Genomic DNA, 15,965 nt, shown 5'->3' with positions numbered 1-15,965 from the left:
TTTTTTTTTTGTCACTGTCAGGGGAGGGAGAAGTTTAAAGTATATATATATATATATATATATATATATATATATGTGTGGGTAGAGTTGGATTTTGAAAGCCCGTAAAGTCCATTACTTGGACAAAAGACCCATCTATTTAAAACAAATATTTAAGTGTCCATAAGATTTAGATTTTCTTTTCTAATTTCGTAAGGCAGAAAGCAAATCAATTACAAATATACTCCATGTTTCAGTTTAAATATAGTTTTATAATAAAAGTTTCGTTTAAAATAAATATTATTGTATAATTTTAGTGTAAAATTTATAGACAATATTTTTCAGTCTATTTTTTATTAGTTGAAATATCGTTAGATATATAGTTAATAATATTTTTATTTTGAAAATTTACAAAAGTAAGTGTTTTATTAACAGATCTCACAGGACGGTTCAATGTGATGCAGTCAAACGGGAATCTTCATAAGGCCGGTTGTAGTATCGTATATGTAATGTTTCTTATACTTTGTAATAGCATAATCAACAAGTCTTAAAAAAAATTAAAACAACAATTAAAATGAAACAAAGAGAATATATCATATGTCATTAGTTAGACATGCTCTTCATTTTATAATGTTATAATTTCATATCTATAAAACTGTTTTTTTTAAGTAAACAAATTGATCTGATAGACGAACTAATATGTAACATGTTGGAACTTTAAAGATATTTTTAGAGTGTAAGCATATACTGTACTAGGTGTTTTGCCCGCACATGCGGGCATTATCTTCTTACGAATAATTTTTGGTTTATGTCTTATTAATTAAAAAATAATATAATAAATAATTATTAATGATTTAACAAAAAGTTTAATATTTTTATTATATATGTTTATTATTGGGATAATTTTTGATATATTAATATTTAATTATAAATGGTTCTATATCTTAATGTCTTATAATAAAAAAATATTTCCAGATAACAACTGTATATATATATATATATAAAAGAATTATCTTATTTATTTTTAAAAATATATGTTTTTATTTTGATATTTTTTCATATTAGTTTATAATCAATTAGCTAATATAACTTATAATCTATTATTATTAATATAAAATTCTTTTAAATTATATATTAAGCAAAAATATCTAAAATCATGAAGAATACGACACACAAACAAAATCAGCTTTTGATTGATTAATATTTAATTAGAAATTGTTCTATGTCTTAATCTCTTATAATAATAAAATTTTATTTTCCAGATAACAATAAAATATATATGTAAAACAATTATCTTTTTTTTTTAATTTTGATAATTTATTATATTAATTTATAATCAATTTAGTAATATAAAATATAATCCAATATTATTAAAATAATAATTCATTTTAATTATATAATTAGCTTTTAAAAGCACTTATATATTTGAAATATTTTATAAAAATATTTTTGATTGATTAATATTTAATTATAATTTCTTTATATCTTAATGTTTTATAATAAAAATATTATTTCAGATAACAACAAAATAATATGTAGAAGATTTATAGTATAGAAAAATGTATTTTTGTTCATTTATCATATTAATTTGTAATTAATTAGGTAATATGAAATACAATATAATATTATTAATATAAAATTCGTTTTAATTATATAATAAGTCAAATACCTAAAATTATGGAGAACTTGACACATAAGCAAATTCACTTCTCAAATAATAGTATAGATGAGCATTAAGCAATATCATTAAATAAAACAGGGCATGGATTATGATTGTAACTGTAACGACATTCGGAAAGGAGCGTCTATGATTAAACCCCGACCAGATTGATCAGTAGCTTGTCTTGGTTCTTCCTTCGGTATTGACTAAGGTTCTCTAACATGTTATCAACATAGAGACAACCTTTGCTAGTTGTTTTTCTTTTCTTCTAGGAATTTAGAAGACTAATAAATTTAATTTGAGTGGCAATGAAAAAAGCTTCGAAAACAGACAAAATAGCGGCATGTGCATTTCGTCGTTAATCTGTTTATTGCTTATATGAATGACTATAATGCATTATCAAAGAACACGGTATAAGCAGCCAAGAGTTTGGTCATATGCATGATATCGACAGATAATAGTATAATACATATCTGTGAGTATAAACTAACGTGACCATAGCAAAAAAAAAACAACTCAATGATTCCTGGAAAATAACTCCGGTCTATGTAAAAAAGCAAATTATTAACACATCTAGTAATAAGTTCCGATGTGTGAAATATTGACCAGACAAAAAAACATAGCTCTATACTATATTTTATGAATTCACATTTCGCGCATCTCTATTTATAATTAGCACTAGTTAAAGTGAATAAGGAGTATTGAAGAATATATGATAGTATTCAAAAAATATTTCTACATAGATATATATGTGTGCAAGACTGGGATCCCTTTAGTTGTGTATGTCAGTATGTATGGTATGGTATATATATTTGAGAAAAAGATCAACTTCATATTCCGATTTGTAAGGTACGTAAGATTCAGTGAATAGTGAATACATATGATCCTTGTATAGTATTGTGGTGGTTGTAAGTTGTAACTTGTAAGACTATAATTACTGGTGTAATAATTTGGCAGTTGTAACATTTTGTCCAATTATTAAAAACAAGATGAGTTGAATGTGGTAAGTAGTTACATTAAGATCACTCACGATGGAAAACAAAAGAAATATTTTTAAAACGACTTATTCTTGGGTTCACTCCCTAAGGTGAACCTCTAGGTTCACCCACCAATAGGATTGTGTTATTTCATATTCGAAATCTTTTAAAGGAGGAAACAAAATATTTTCTCAAGATATAAGTTATATTATATTTTTAAAATAAAAAGGTAAAAATAAATAAATTAAAAAAGTAGTAATTAAAAAAATATATTTTTAACGTCCTCAGAAAAATACTAAACCCTAAATCCTAATCCCTTATCCCTAAACCCTAAATCATAAACCCTTGGATAAACCCTAAATCCTTGGATAAATCCTAAACTCCAAATCAAAAACACTAAACACTTAAGGGTTTAGGGTTTTAGGATTTAGTGTTTTTGATTTAGAGTATGAATTATTCAAGGGTTTAGAGTTTGCCCAAGGGTTTATAGGGTTTATGATTTAGGGTTTAGGGATTAGGATTTAGGGTTTAGTGTTTTGCTGACGACGATAAAAATATATATATTTTTTAAATTCGTTTTTTCTAACTATTATTTTTTAACCTTTTTTTTTGAAAAACATAATATATTTTGACAATATTTTGTTTCATTTTCTAAAAGATATCGAAATTGAAATAATGAAATTCTATTGGTTGGTGAACCTAGAGGTTCACCTTAAGGGGTGAACCCAAGAATCAATACTATTAAAAGAGAAGGAGTATTAATAAATCTACTTAAAAAGTTGTTTGGACCCTTTCATTAACTAATAATATTTTTGGTTTTACATTATTTGGACAAACAATATGTTGCCTTAAATTTCTCTAACAATCATTTAGTCAAATTTTTATTTATTGGACCCATATCTTTTTGTAAACAAAAAGATTATATCATATATATACGATCACATAAATTTGGTTCACGAAAATATTATCACATACACTTTATTATATTTTTCTCTAAATATGCCTCATTAACTTCATAATTAAAATAAGTTTAAAAATGATATATTATGTTAATTTTATTTTATTGATAAATAACAATTTAATATTTAAGATAAGTTTAAAATTATCAAAAACCCAACAAATCTTTTTTTAGTGCTCAACAAAAAACCTACAAATCCATACTGTTAAATTAGCCAAAAACCTCTCAAATAAATTTTAAGTTTCACCAACTAATCAAAAGTAACTTTTATAAAATGCACAAAGATATAATGAAATGTGAGATTTGGGCATTCGGGTCTTCGGGTCAAATATAAATCGGTTTTTTTCAGGTCCAAGTTCTTTGGGTCTTGGCATTTATATCCAACTAGGTATTTGAATATATTTTTTTTGTTAAGATTTGTTTCTTTTAGTTCCAGGTAAGTTTGAGTCAATATTCAAGTATTTATAAAATTTACTATGTAATTTGGCTACGTAATGAGTCTAGCTCGGTTCGAGTATTTAGGACAAAAAATCTAAAGAATCCTAAAAGCCAAAAAAATCAAAACACGAAAATACTCAAAATCAAACATATACCAAAAATAACTAAATATCTAAAAGACCAAAATCTTACCCGAGAACCAAAAATATCCAATATTTTAAATATATTTTTACAATTTGAAATTTTACCCAAAACCTGAAACTATAACAGAAAATACGAATCCAAAATTTACAATAATATTTTTATACTGAGAACATATATGAATTACTCAAATATACATAATATGAACAAAACATTCTAGGTACTTTGGATACCCGGAGTTCAATAGAGACCCGCATGTCCAAAAAAATCTAATAGGTACTTTTTCTCAATCTTGAACTGAGCCTGTATTTCGTATTAGTTTGGTTCGTTTATCAAATTTAGGTAAAATTTTTATACTTAAGAAAGCGTTACATAAGAGTGTATATAAAAAATCTCGAATAAACTTATTCATAAGTTATATAATTTTAAACAAATTTATATATTTGATATAATACGATTTTATAACATAATAATACACAATATACTCAAAATACTATCTCATATCCAACTTCGTATATAACCCATAAAATCCGCGCTTTCGAAGCGCGGGTCGAAATCTAGTGACTCTTTTAAAACAATGGAATAAACTAGGCATGTGATTTTTTAGCCGTTTTCGTTCACAGCATTGTCAAACGGACCAGACGATAACACATGAGAGAACTAAAGAGTGAAGGTATGTATGTATATGTCACCGAACTGAATATTAATAAATCATTATATACATGTGATGCTACGACAAGGAGGAAACGAGATATGTTTCGTATAAGCACAACATGTAAATCATCCAAGCCTAATAAATGGTTTCAAATTAATCTAACAGAGTTTTAGACAAAGTTTATTTTGCTGGTCAGTATGTACTTGCTTTGGTCTGTTATGTATAAAAAACACACCAAAAATGGATTATTAAAAAAAAAAAGGTCAAAGAAGACAGAGAAGAAACGTGAGGAGTGTGAATTGGATCTGACAAGAAGAGAGAGAGCCCCCAGTAAAGGAGGAATCCCGAGCGTCACCGCTCCTTCCGACCCAACTTTCACTTTTTCACATTTCTTTTCGTGTGTCCTTTTCTATTTTCATTTATTATTTTTATTTTATTTTAAACAATTAAATCATCACCAGTCATCATCAACACCTTGATTTTATTTTTTTTGAATTTCTCAACAATCGCTTTCTTCATCCATCGCTCTCATTGTCTCTCAACAGAGATTCTTCTTCTTCTTCTTCTTTTCAAACTTGAACAAGAAGAGTTAGCTCTGAAGAATGTCGGGTCTAAAGATATCGGATCCGAGCAAACTGCATCTCAAGAGAGAGCTAACTCAAATCAGGAAAGTCTCCAAATGCTTACGCGATCCCGGAACCTCTTCCTCCTGGAAATCCCCTCTCACTTCCTCCAGATCCGTCCCAGTGGAAGAAGAGCTTCCGCCGAGCAACAACAACAACGTCGCCCTTCTCAATCAGTTGGATTCACAGTTTCGAGCTGAGAGTAGTCGAGGCAAGGAGAAGGAGAAGAAGGTCTTCTTGTATAATTGGAAGTCTCACAAAACTTCTACCGACAATGATGATGATGATGATGATGTGAGTGATGCTAGGAACAAGAATCGTTTTACCAAGAAGAAGAATCGATATCATCATCATCAACCTAAAGAAGCAACATCAGGTGAAGAAACAGAGGATTTCAGCAATTCAGAGAGTCTTGGCAAGCTCACTCAAATGCTGAAGCTTAAGCACAAGAACTGGTCACGCTCTTCTTCTTACAAGTTCTTGAGAGCTACAAGCAAGAGAGACTCCTCTTCTTATACTTGTAACAGCACGCCTGCATTGTCCACCACCTCGTACAACAACCTGTACGCTCTCCGTAGCCCCAGCACGGTGGAATCTTTTGATGATGATGAGTTGGATGTTACAGGGAGCCAACAAGGCTGCGGGATTCCTTTCTACAGGAATCTGAAACATAGAGGTGGGTGTAGGAGTTGCTGTTCGCCTTCGTTTTCGGATACTCTTAGAAGGAAAGGAAGCAGCATCTTATGTGGTGGTGGGAGTCAATATAGGCATAGACATTCTTCTGGGAGATGTAATAAGAAGCTGAGTGTTGTACCTTTGCTTAAATACGGTGGTGATAGTACTAGAGGAGGAGGTTTATCTATAGGGAGTGATGATGATTTTGGAGAGCTTGATTTAGAGTCTCAGAGTAGATTAGATGGGAGAAGATGGTCTACTAGTGAAGAAGAAGTAAGTATGCAGAGCTTGAGCATAAAGTACAAACCAATGTTCTTTGATGAACTCGTTGGTCAGAGTACTGTTGTTCAGTCCTTAATGAACGCTTTGAAGAAGGGTAGAGTTGCTGGTGTTTATCTATTCCAAGGTCCTAGAGGAACTGGGAAGACATCTACTGCGAGAATCTTCTCGGCGGCTTTGAACTGTGATGTGTTGGCGAATGAAGAGATGAAGCCTTGTGGGTACTGCAAAGAGTGCAGTGACTTCATGTCAGGGAAGAGTAGGGACTTGTTGGAGCTTGATGCGTCTAAGGAGAATGGAGGTGAGAGAGTTAGGTACGTTTTGAAAAAGCTGATGAGTTTGGCTCCTCCACAGGGTTCAGCAAGGTACAAGGTTTTTGTGATAGATGAGTGTCACTTGCTGCCGTCTAAGACTTGGCTGTTGTTACTCAAGTTTCTTGAGAAGCCTCTGCAGAGAGTCGTCTTCGTTTGTGTGACTACTGAGCTTGGGAACGTTCCTCGAACGATTCAGTCAAGGTGCCAGAAGTTACTCTTCAACAAACTCAAGGATGGTGACATTGTTGTGAGGTTAAGGAAGATTGCTTCAGATGAAAATCTCGATGTGGAATCTCAGGCGTTGAGCCTGATTGCTTTGAATGCTGATGGCTCGCTTAGAGATGCTGAAACCATGTTGGATCAGCTGAGTTTGATGGGGAAGAGAATCACTGTTGATCTTGTAAATGAGCTAGTAAGTTTTGGTGTTTGCTCTATGTTTCTTTTCTTTTCCATCAACTCAATGTGACTGTTGGGTGTTTTGTGCAGGTGGGTGTTGTTTCTGATGAGAACTTGCTTGAACTCTTGGAGCTAGCGTTAGCTTCTGACACGGCAGAGACCGTGAAGAAAGCTAGAGAGTTACTGGACTTAGGAGCTGACCCAATTCTCATGATGTCTCAACTAGCTAGCCTTATCATGGATATCATTGCTGGAGCATACAAGGCCTTGGATGAAAAATACAGTGACGCCTTCCTTGATGGACGTAACTGTGAGTTTTCTAGAATTTTTAGATTTGTTAATTCTAATAATCTTAAACAAAACTGCACAAAAAGATGGTTTTATACAATGTTTTAGCCCAGGCGGGCAAATAGGTCCTAGCAAAAAAAATCTGATTTATACTATTCAAATCGGTTTAAATCGATCTAAATTAGTCTAAATTTATTAAATTATGTAATAATGTTAGAACATTGGTTTTAGCTCATTGATGACTCTTTGGCCAATCTTGTTCTTTCCTTTTATAGTGAGTGAAGCGGAAATGGAGAGGCTAAAGCATGCTTTGAAGATTCTTTCAGAGGCTGAGAAACAGCTTCGAGTTACTACCGATCGTTCAACATGGTTCATAGCTACCTTGCTGCAGCTTGGTTTGATGCCTTCTCCCGGAACCACACACACCAGTAGCAGTAGAAGGCAAAGCTCTATAGCAACTGAAGAAAACCAGTCAAGCATTTCAAGAGAAGTTATTGCTTACAAACAAAGATCAAGCCTTCAGTGTAGTAACTCAGCTTCCCCAACTTCCATAAGAAAAGGCGAAACTACCGTTCATGAAGTGACATCTTTCTCCTCATCCAGCGAAGTTTTAGAGAATGATGCATCCATTTCAGAGAAACTAAATGATATCTGGATGAAGTGTGTAGATAAATGCCATTCAAAGACATTGAAGCAGCTGCTATATTCTCATGGAAAGCTATTATCTATCAGTGAAGTTAAAGGTAAGGCTAAGAACTGCTTTAAATTAGATAAAGCCAATCACTTGTAGTATACTAATAGGATCATGTTTGCAGGTATTCTAGTTGCTTATATTGCATTTGGAGACAGAGAGATCAAACTGAGAGCTGAAGGGTTCGTAAGAAGTATCACAAATATGATTGAGACTGTGCTAAGGAGAAACGTAGAGGTGAGGATGATCCTCTTGTCTGAAACTGAGTTACTCAGCTCCAAGCGGACAAGAGAAACAGAAGTGGCAGATAGTTCAGATACTGAAAGTGGGTACGAGGTTCCAATGAAAAGGATTGAAACGATCATCCAAGAACAGAGATTAGAAACTGAAAGGTTACAGAGGACTCCTGGCTCACAAGGACTGTTAAAACCTGAAAGGAATCAAGTTTCACCTCAAGAAGACACCAGTTATCATCATCACCAACCAAACATTGGTTCTGCAGTTTCTTCTGGACTAAACAATGAAGTTTTGAAGATTTGCAAAATGGATGAGGCTCAGGAGAATCAGACCGGTAAAAGAATGGAGCATTGTCCTGTTTCACCGAGTATACTCCACGATAGTAACTTCACTAACAACAAAAACAATCTGTAAGTAATCTTGGTTCAGTGTATGAATAAAGTGAACCTAATTTTCATAACAAACATTTGTTTTGATTGGTTTGTGTAGAGGATATGAATCTGTATCAGGAAGAGGAGTTTGCAGTTTGCTTTTCTGTTGGAAAACACAGAAGTCTCCAAGAATAAGCAAGGTGAGTTCATGGGCGAAACGTTACTTTAATGGTGAAATGAGAGGAAACACGAAACCTTTTTTTTCCTTTTTGTTTGACGTTTTTGATTGTATGATTATAGATCAAAGGGACCTCTGTGCGTTCACGAAGAAGTCAAAAGAGAAGATTCTTGTTGTTCAGTGGATGTGCCAAGACAAGGAAGTGAGAAAGGTTACCGTATGGAAGAAGAAAATATTTAAGAGCCAAGAAATCTCAGCTCTTCACAAAAACCGCCGTGGTTTAATTCGTTTTATTTTTTAACTGTATTATAATTATTTTTATGAAAATAATAGGAGAATTACAGTAACTCTGTATTAGAATTGAATTTGATAGCAAATATTGAAAAACTATAAGATATGTAATTTTAAAAGGAACTTTATATTATGATTTTAAGATTTAAACATTGAATACCATCAAGATAAGTTTTCACTTTTTTTTGTTTGTAACACGATTAATTTTAACTTCTTCAGGAGAATCTTTAAATAAAAATTTCCGATAATAGATTCAATAATGTATTATTAATTAACAAAGTAGAAAAAAAATGAAAATAATCATTTCAAATGATTAAATTTAGTATATTCATCTTTCATTTTTTGATTTCTTAATATATGTAGAAAAATAATCACATTTTTGTGTCGTGTACTTTCTCTCCAGTTCTCCACCTATTTTGACTGACATCGACTGATCATTGGCTTACATATACAAATACAAGTCCTCTGCTAATCTCATCACCATTTAAACATACAAACACAAAACAAAAACATGAAGTTCTCTGCAACAACAATGAAGATTGCTCTATTTCTTCTTTGTTTAATAGCCGTCCAAACAATGGCCGAACAGTTCGAAGACAAAACTGGTGAAATCCCACCAATCCCATCGGATCCTACACTAGATCCTCCTCCTCCAAGCCCATCCTCTAACATCGAGAACACCATGTTTATGCCTGAAAACAGTTTCTTCGATGACATCACCATGCTATTGTCCCCTGAACCAGAAACCTAAGCTGGAATGATCATAAAATATTATTATGAGCTATCAATGCAATTAGCTTATATTTTCATATGAATGCAATATGCAATTTTTCTTATATAAATAAGTAAAAAAAAAACATTTCTTCAGTTATTATTTTGACTGTCACTTCGAAACAAATGATTCATCTTAGACCAAAAAATAAAATTTCTATTAATAAAATAACGTACGAAATAAAAAGCCCAATAGTGACTAATTTCGATAAAGCCTGTTAATGGGCCAAGAACATGGCCCAAACTTAAAGTAAGACATGATTTGTCAATAAGGTTGAGAAGAAGAAGGTACGGCCGCAGGAGATTCCAATCGAACACCGGAGAAAATGGCGAAGCCTCTAGGTACAACCGGCGAGTTCTTCCGGCGAAGAGATGAATGGAGGAAGCATCCGATGCTTTCGAACCAAATGAGACACGCTCTTCCCGGTCTCGGCATCGGCGTCGCGGCCTTCTGCGTGTACCTCGTGGGTGAGCAGATCTACAGCAAAGCTTTGGCTCCTTCCAAATCATCATCCCACCACAATCAGAAACAGCCTGCTCCCTCTCACTGAAGACCATCGATCTTCTTCTTCGATCAGGTAATTTATTTGTCGATTGATTCATCTTCAATGCTGACTTTTGTAATTTTTATCCGCTTTGATCGAAAAAAAAATCAGATTTGTCTGATAATATTTGTTGACAAGCATGAACTCGTTTTTGCATCGTTTGGTTTTTGGTTGATTTTAATTTTGATGGCAAGAGCATAGAGGCACTTACTAGTCGACGGTTATGTTATATGTTATATCCATTATAGCCAATGCGTCTGTTGTTGTAGAGTGTGTAGTTTGTATTAGATCTCTAATCTCTTACACTACAAAGTTATTGTCTTATTGCAGATGCTCCAAACAGTGGCACAAGATGAAGGCAAGGCTTCTACTCTGTTTACTGGCTTTCTTTTGGCTTGTCTTAATAATGTTGGCTGTGTTGTTGTTGCGCACAACAATTTTAATTTCTCTGTTGAACTTTAAATTTTGTTGGGATTAAACGTTCTTTGTCTCTCCCACAAGTTATGTTTTTTCTTCTAACCTGGCGTTGAATGTTGCTTTGTATTGTGGATTGTCTTTGCAATTGTGACTTGTTGTGAGTAGACACTCAGATAAAACTGCGTCGTGTTGGAGATGGTAGCATTCAGGTTTATGCATACGTTAGTTTAGTACTAGTGTAGCAGTAGTTTAGTTTTCAAAATGGGCCTGCACGTAAAACAAAAGGCTAAGTATGTTAAGCAATGTTATCACATTTTGGAATTAGTAATTCCAAGTAAGGTGCGTGATTGATATGTCATCGCAGTATACTCAGAATATTATATAACTATTTTCCAATTATTATAACGTCTTAACTTTACCCTTTATACTATAACTTTGTGTATTCTTACACGTTACGTCCATTTCACCTACAAACAGAAAAAGTGAATCAAACATATAATAATGCATCTTGGAGGAGAAATCAGATGTCAGTAAACTGATTGCACGTAAAACCCATAATAGTGTTAGAAAAACCAGGTCTCGTGCGTTTGCTTTGTTGGAAAGTTTGTCGATAGTAAGGGAAAATGATTTTCTCAAAACGAAAAACACTAAACCAGAACAAAATTCAGAATGTTTTTTGCTTTTACGTGTAAGTTCTCTCATATACTGTTATCATATTAGATAAGAAGTGAAAATTTATGTTTATGTATCATATAGATAGTATTCTTCAGAAAGTAGTTTGCTGAAAACCACCATTTACGTCCTTCTTTTTTCGAGAAACAAAATCACCATTATCTTACGAAAATTCCTTTTTGTAATTTTTATATAAACTGATTTTATAATACTGAAGTAATATAATCTGTTATATGATTACTGGTCTTGATTTATCGATCCATGCATATATTTACAACAGATGATGTTTGTTATTTATATTTTTAAATTTTGGTTAAGCCAAACTACACATCTGGGTCAAAAAGGGTTTAGAGCTAAATTTATTTCTGTTTTTAAATACACTTAATTAATAATATAATTTTGTTGCACTGTAGGTTTCAAAGTTCGTAGGATTTTTAAAAAGCTCATGGTTTTCTGTATGTTATACAGTGCCGAATCTACGTTGAGTAAAAGAAGAAAATAATCTACATTGAGTGTGGATTATGTTTAAAAAAAGAGTGTGGTATAGGTCCCTACCATGAATTTGTAATCTTTTAGTGTAGTTTTTAGTTTTTAATTGTGTCTATTTTAATAATTCAAATTTTTAGTGTTGGCTAATTTTTTGTAATTTTTTCTCGATAGAAATTACTTCTAGCTCCGTCCTGATAAATTACAGTTTGGAAATTCAAAGTTCACATAGCCTATGATTGGCAGTCGAACAACTCGATAGAATGAAATCAAAAATTTACTGAACATTATTTTGCTTTTTTGGATTGACGTAGTGTGGGGCTTTTGAATCTCATGCCAAACGTTTAAACGGAATTAGTAAAAGAAAAAGAAGTACATACAAAGAAAATAAAGATCTTACAAAAATTAAAGTGTGTAATTATACGAACATACGAAGTATCGTAAACCCCCATAAAAACGGATCAAACATGTGCTTCCAAATTTTGAGATAAATCGAAATGGTGTGTGAGAAAAGCAAAGACACACATGCAAGAAACTGAGGAAGAGTATGAGTAAAAATTGAAATTTAAGAATCATTTATTGTTGCTTTCAAGTTAAATGCTTGTTGCTGTATACATATAATGATGGAACTTACAAAAATTGATGCATTATGATCAAGGAATTTAAGAAAAACAAAGAGATTGTATTACAAAGAACATGTAATAAGTACGTACAATACAATGTTGAACTTTTGTTTTTATACTGGTTTCATATGCAAAGTGCAAACCGTAGCAAATATGATAACTCCCATAAGGCCATAACCACGACTCCACGAGATAACTAATGCATGAGATTATGAAATCTAACAAACATAAATTACGAGGTATAATCAATACCTTTTTAATCTAATAAAATAGCAAATGATGTCGTTTATCATAGTTTTTTCTAACCAACTCTAAAATGAACTCATCATTATATTATTTGCCAGTGTGATTGTGTCTTGGATCTTTATTTTGATTAGCTAACATAAAAATGATTAATATGAATTCCCTTAGTAAAAAAACATAAAATGATTGAAACCGTGATTATACATAAGATCATATAAATCTTTTTTTTTTTTGATAAAGATTGTTAAAAGAAAGTTGGCATCTTAAAAGAAGTTATTATTGTTTTGAAGGGTACAAGCTTTGGTTGGCCAAAAATTGATGTTTCCATCTAAAAAAGAAATCAACCGGCTGCCTTTGCACGCTTGTCACTTCAAAGAGATTTAAAGATTTTTTATTAATATTAACACTACAAGAGTATTATGATTTTATAGTTTTTTTTGTATGAATGTTAAGATTATGATTGTATAGTTTAGCCCCCAAAAGTAAAACTACAAAAGGCTTTGGATTCTACTTTTTGTTAATTTATTTACAGAACCAGCTAATTAATACAGTTTCATATACGAATTAATCAAGACGACTAATGAAGTATAAATAGACATTTTAGATACAAATTTAATATAGAATACAAATAGATCAGTATAGAGTTTAGGGTTTACAAAATTTAGCCGTCTTTTTAAGAATTTTTTTTGTGTAAGCCTAAAATATGCTCCACTCTAGAATCTTATTTTTATTTCTTGTTAACAATATTGATACATATAAAATTTAGAGATACAAATACTAATATGTCAAAAAATATAGCCAATTGATCTTAATTTAGTGGTAAAAAGTTCACAGCTGTAAATACCGTCATCAGTTCGATTTTTATGGGTCATTTGGAACATTTGAAGTGGTAAGAAAATCTGGATCATGAGTGTTCGCATGGTGTTTATTAGGGCTGGGCAATCGGGTGACCATTCGGGTTCGGGTCGGTTCTAATCGGGTTTCGGTTCTTCGGGTTTACAAAAACCAGTCCCAATCGGGTATTACAAAAGTTCGGTTCGGTCTCGGTTCGGGTTTTGTCGGGTTCGGGTCGGATTTTATAGCACAAGCTAAACCCGCTTAAACCCATTTAATTTTCGGGTTCGGTTCTAAACCGGGTTTCGGTTATGGTTATCTAAACTACTCATACTATACCTATTACTACCCGACACACTTAGACTTGCTAAAATATAGACTTACTCTTGAACGTGTTATCTTGTTCATAAAAAAATTATAGACTTGCTAAAATATACAAACTGAAACACACTTCGAAAACTCAATCAAAGCATGCATTACACAAACACAACTATCTCAAAATGGGGATGAAAACAAGAACAAATACTCAACGGAACAAATACTTGCAATAGTGAAAATAAAACATAAAAGATCCTTTATTAAACTTCAAAAGAAAGCAAACTTGTTCATAATGAACCTTAAAAGCAACATTCGAAACAGAGTACATCTCTGATGAGATCAAATTTGAAATAAAAAGCAAAGGCAACACAAAAACAGAAACAAAAAACTTCCAAATTCCTAAGCAATCTTCAGTCATCAATCCTCACACTCCCAAACTCTGAAGCAACGAAGAAAAGCTTGGGTAAGTAGAACAATCAAATGAAATGTTAAGAGAAACTAGGATAAATAATATATACCTTTCTCAAGCTTGTCTAGTTGCTCAACTTCAGCTAAAATCTGCTCATTTGTTTGGACTTTCTCAGAGAACTTAATATCAGCTTTGAGCCACTGCTCACTGCACATCAAAACCTCGATCAAGTAATGGGTTAGACAGCTTCTATATGGCTCCAAGATTCTGCCACTTGTGCTAAAAGCACTTTCTGAAGCCACTGATGAAACCTGCATCACAAGTAAATCGTCAAGTCAGCTAAGCACTCTAAAACAAAAACAAAAAAATCACTAGCAACAGAAGAACAGAAGTACTGAAACCTGCATCGCAAATAAATCCCTCGCCATCTCTGCTAGCACAGGAAACTTGATTTTGTGGACCTTCCACCAACCGAGTATGTCAAACTCGAATCCCAGCATAAGCTTCTGATTCTCAACAGGTTCCTTTAAGTACATCTCCAGCTCATCCCTTGGCTCATTTCCTGAATCAGCAACAAGATTCTTGTACTCGGAGTCCATTCTCAAATACCCAAAGTCTTCAACAACCAACTTTAGCCTGTCCAAATGATCCTGACTCTCCTGAACAGCCACAGTCTCAGTCTGCTTCGCCTGAGATGATTCACTATTAGCCCCTTTGAACCGGCTAGCATACTCGTTGAACATGCTTGTAAGGAGATCAAGCACAGAGTCATTCATTTCTTTGGCTTCTGTACTGTCTTTTCCATACAGTGTCTCAAAACAGAAGCTTGGGTAAGTCATCTTCTTCCTGGGATCGAGTACTGCAGCAAGAATCAACATCCTGTTCACATTCTTCATGCCATCCCAATACTTCAAGAACTTCTGCAACATGTCTTCAGCTTTCAACTTCAAATCCAGGTCTAAGTTGCAAGCCAATGCATTGAGATTCCTCTCAATTGTCACAATCTCACCATAGCATTTGTAGGAGTTCACCTTTGAGGAAGCTGAGACAACTAAAGTGCTATTATAAAAGATGACCAGGAACCTCCTTAGCTTCTCCACAGCATTCCAGTCACTAAGACCAGGCGGTCCACACCTCTTAACACCATTCTCTACTTCTAAAAAGTAGTCATTGTAGAGTCTATTCTCTGCTTCCATCCTATCAAAAGCCACTCTGAACTGCAAAGCTCTTGATAACATCAAAAATGTTGAATTCCACCTAGTCTTGACATCCATCGGGAGACTTCCGCGGGTCATCTTTCCAGTAGTAACCCTTTGGTCAAAGGCGTTTAACCTATTGGTAGAAGACCGGACATACTGGACTGCATTGCGGATTGCCAACACATTTTCGCCTAAATCACCTAGACCCTCCCTAGCTATCAAGTTGATAATGTGTGCACAACATCTCATATGAAGAAAGTTACCATCTAAGACCAAAGCATCAGGCGAGACTGACCT

General features: G+C 33.1%; 3 protein-coding genes and 1 long non-coding RNA gene across 4 annotated transcripts; all 4 read left to right on the top strand.

The window, feature by feature from the left end:
* The first annotated feature begins 860 nt into the window (after positions 1-860).
* LOC117125780 lies at positions 861-2,151 on the top strand. Its single transcript, XR_004448163.1, has 2 exons — positions 861-928; positions 987-2,151. It is a non-coding gene; the product is annotated as an uncharacterized LOC117125780 (long non-coding RNA).
* A 1,199-nt stretch (positions 2,152-3,350) lies between these two features.
* Positions 3,351-9,284, top strand: LOC103872242 (protein STICHEL-like 1). The gene is made up of 6 exons (XM_009150575.3): positions 3,351-7,111; positions 7,186-7,405; positions 7,659-8,126; positions 8,199-8,721; positions 8,801-8,882; positions 8,983-9,284. The coding sequence occupies exons 1-6, from the start codon at positions 5,411-5,413 to the stop codon at positions 9,064-9,066; spliced, it is 3,078 nt and encodes a 1,025-aa protein (XP_009148823.1). The 5' UTR covers positions 3,351-5,410; the 3' UTR covers positions 9,067-9,284.
* Positions 9,285-9,551: 267 nt separating this feature from the next.
* On the top strand, positions 9,552-10,040 carry LOC103872240. Its single transcript, XM_009150574.3, has one exon. It carries the CDS (start codon positions 9,663-9,665, stop codon positions 9,900-9,902), a length of 240 nt encoding a protein of 79 aa, XP_009148822.1. The 5' UTR covers positions 9,552-9,662; the 3' UTR covers positions 9,903-10,040.
* Positions 10,041-10,195: 155 nt separating this feature from the next.
* Positions 10,196-11,056, top strand: LOC103872239 (NADH dehydrogenase [ubiquinone] 1 beta subcomplex subunit 3-B). The gene is made up of 2 exons (XM_009150573.3): positions 10,196-10,500; positions 10,798-11,056. The coding sequence occupies exon 1, from the start codon at positions 10,249-10,251 to the stop codon at positions 10,471-10,473; it is 225 nt and encodes a 74-aa protein (XP_009148821.1). The 5' UTR covers positions 10,196-10,248; the 3' UTR covers positions 10,474-10,500; positions 10,798-11,056.
* The last annotated feature ends 4,909 nt before the right edge of the window (positions 11,057-15,965 follow it).

Source organism: Brassica rapa, chromosome A06 (genome assembly GCF_000309985.2).
Source record: "Brassica rapa cultivar Chiifu-401-42 chromosome A06, CAAS_Brap_v3.01, whole genome shotgun sequence".
In the NCBI taxonomy this organism is placed as follows: Eukaryota; Viridiplantae; Streptophyta; class Magnoliopsida; order Brassicales; family Brassicaceae; genus Brassica; species Brassica rapa.
This window is presented reverse-complemented; position numbering and strand designations above follow the sequence as displayed.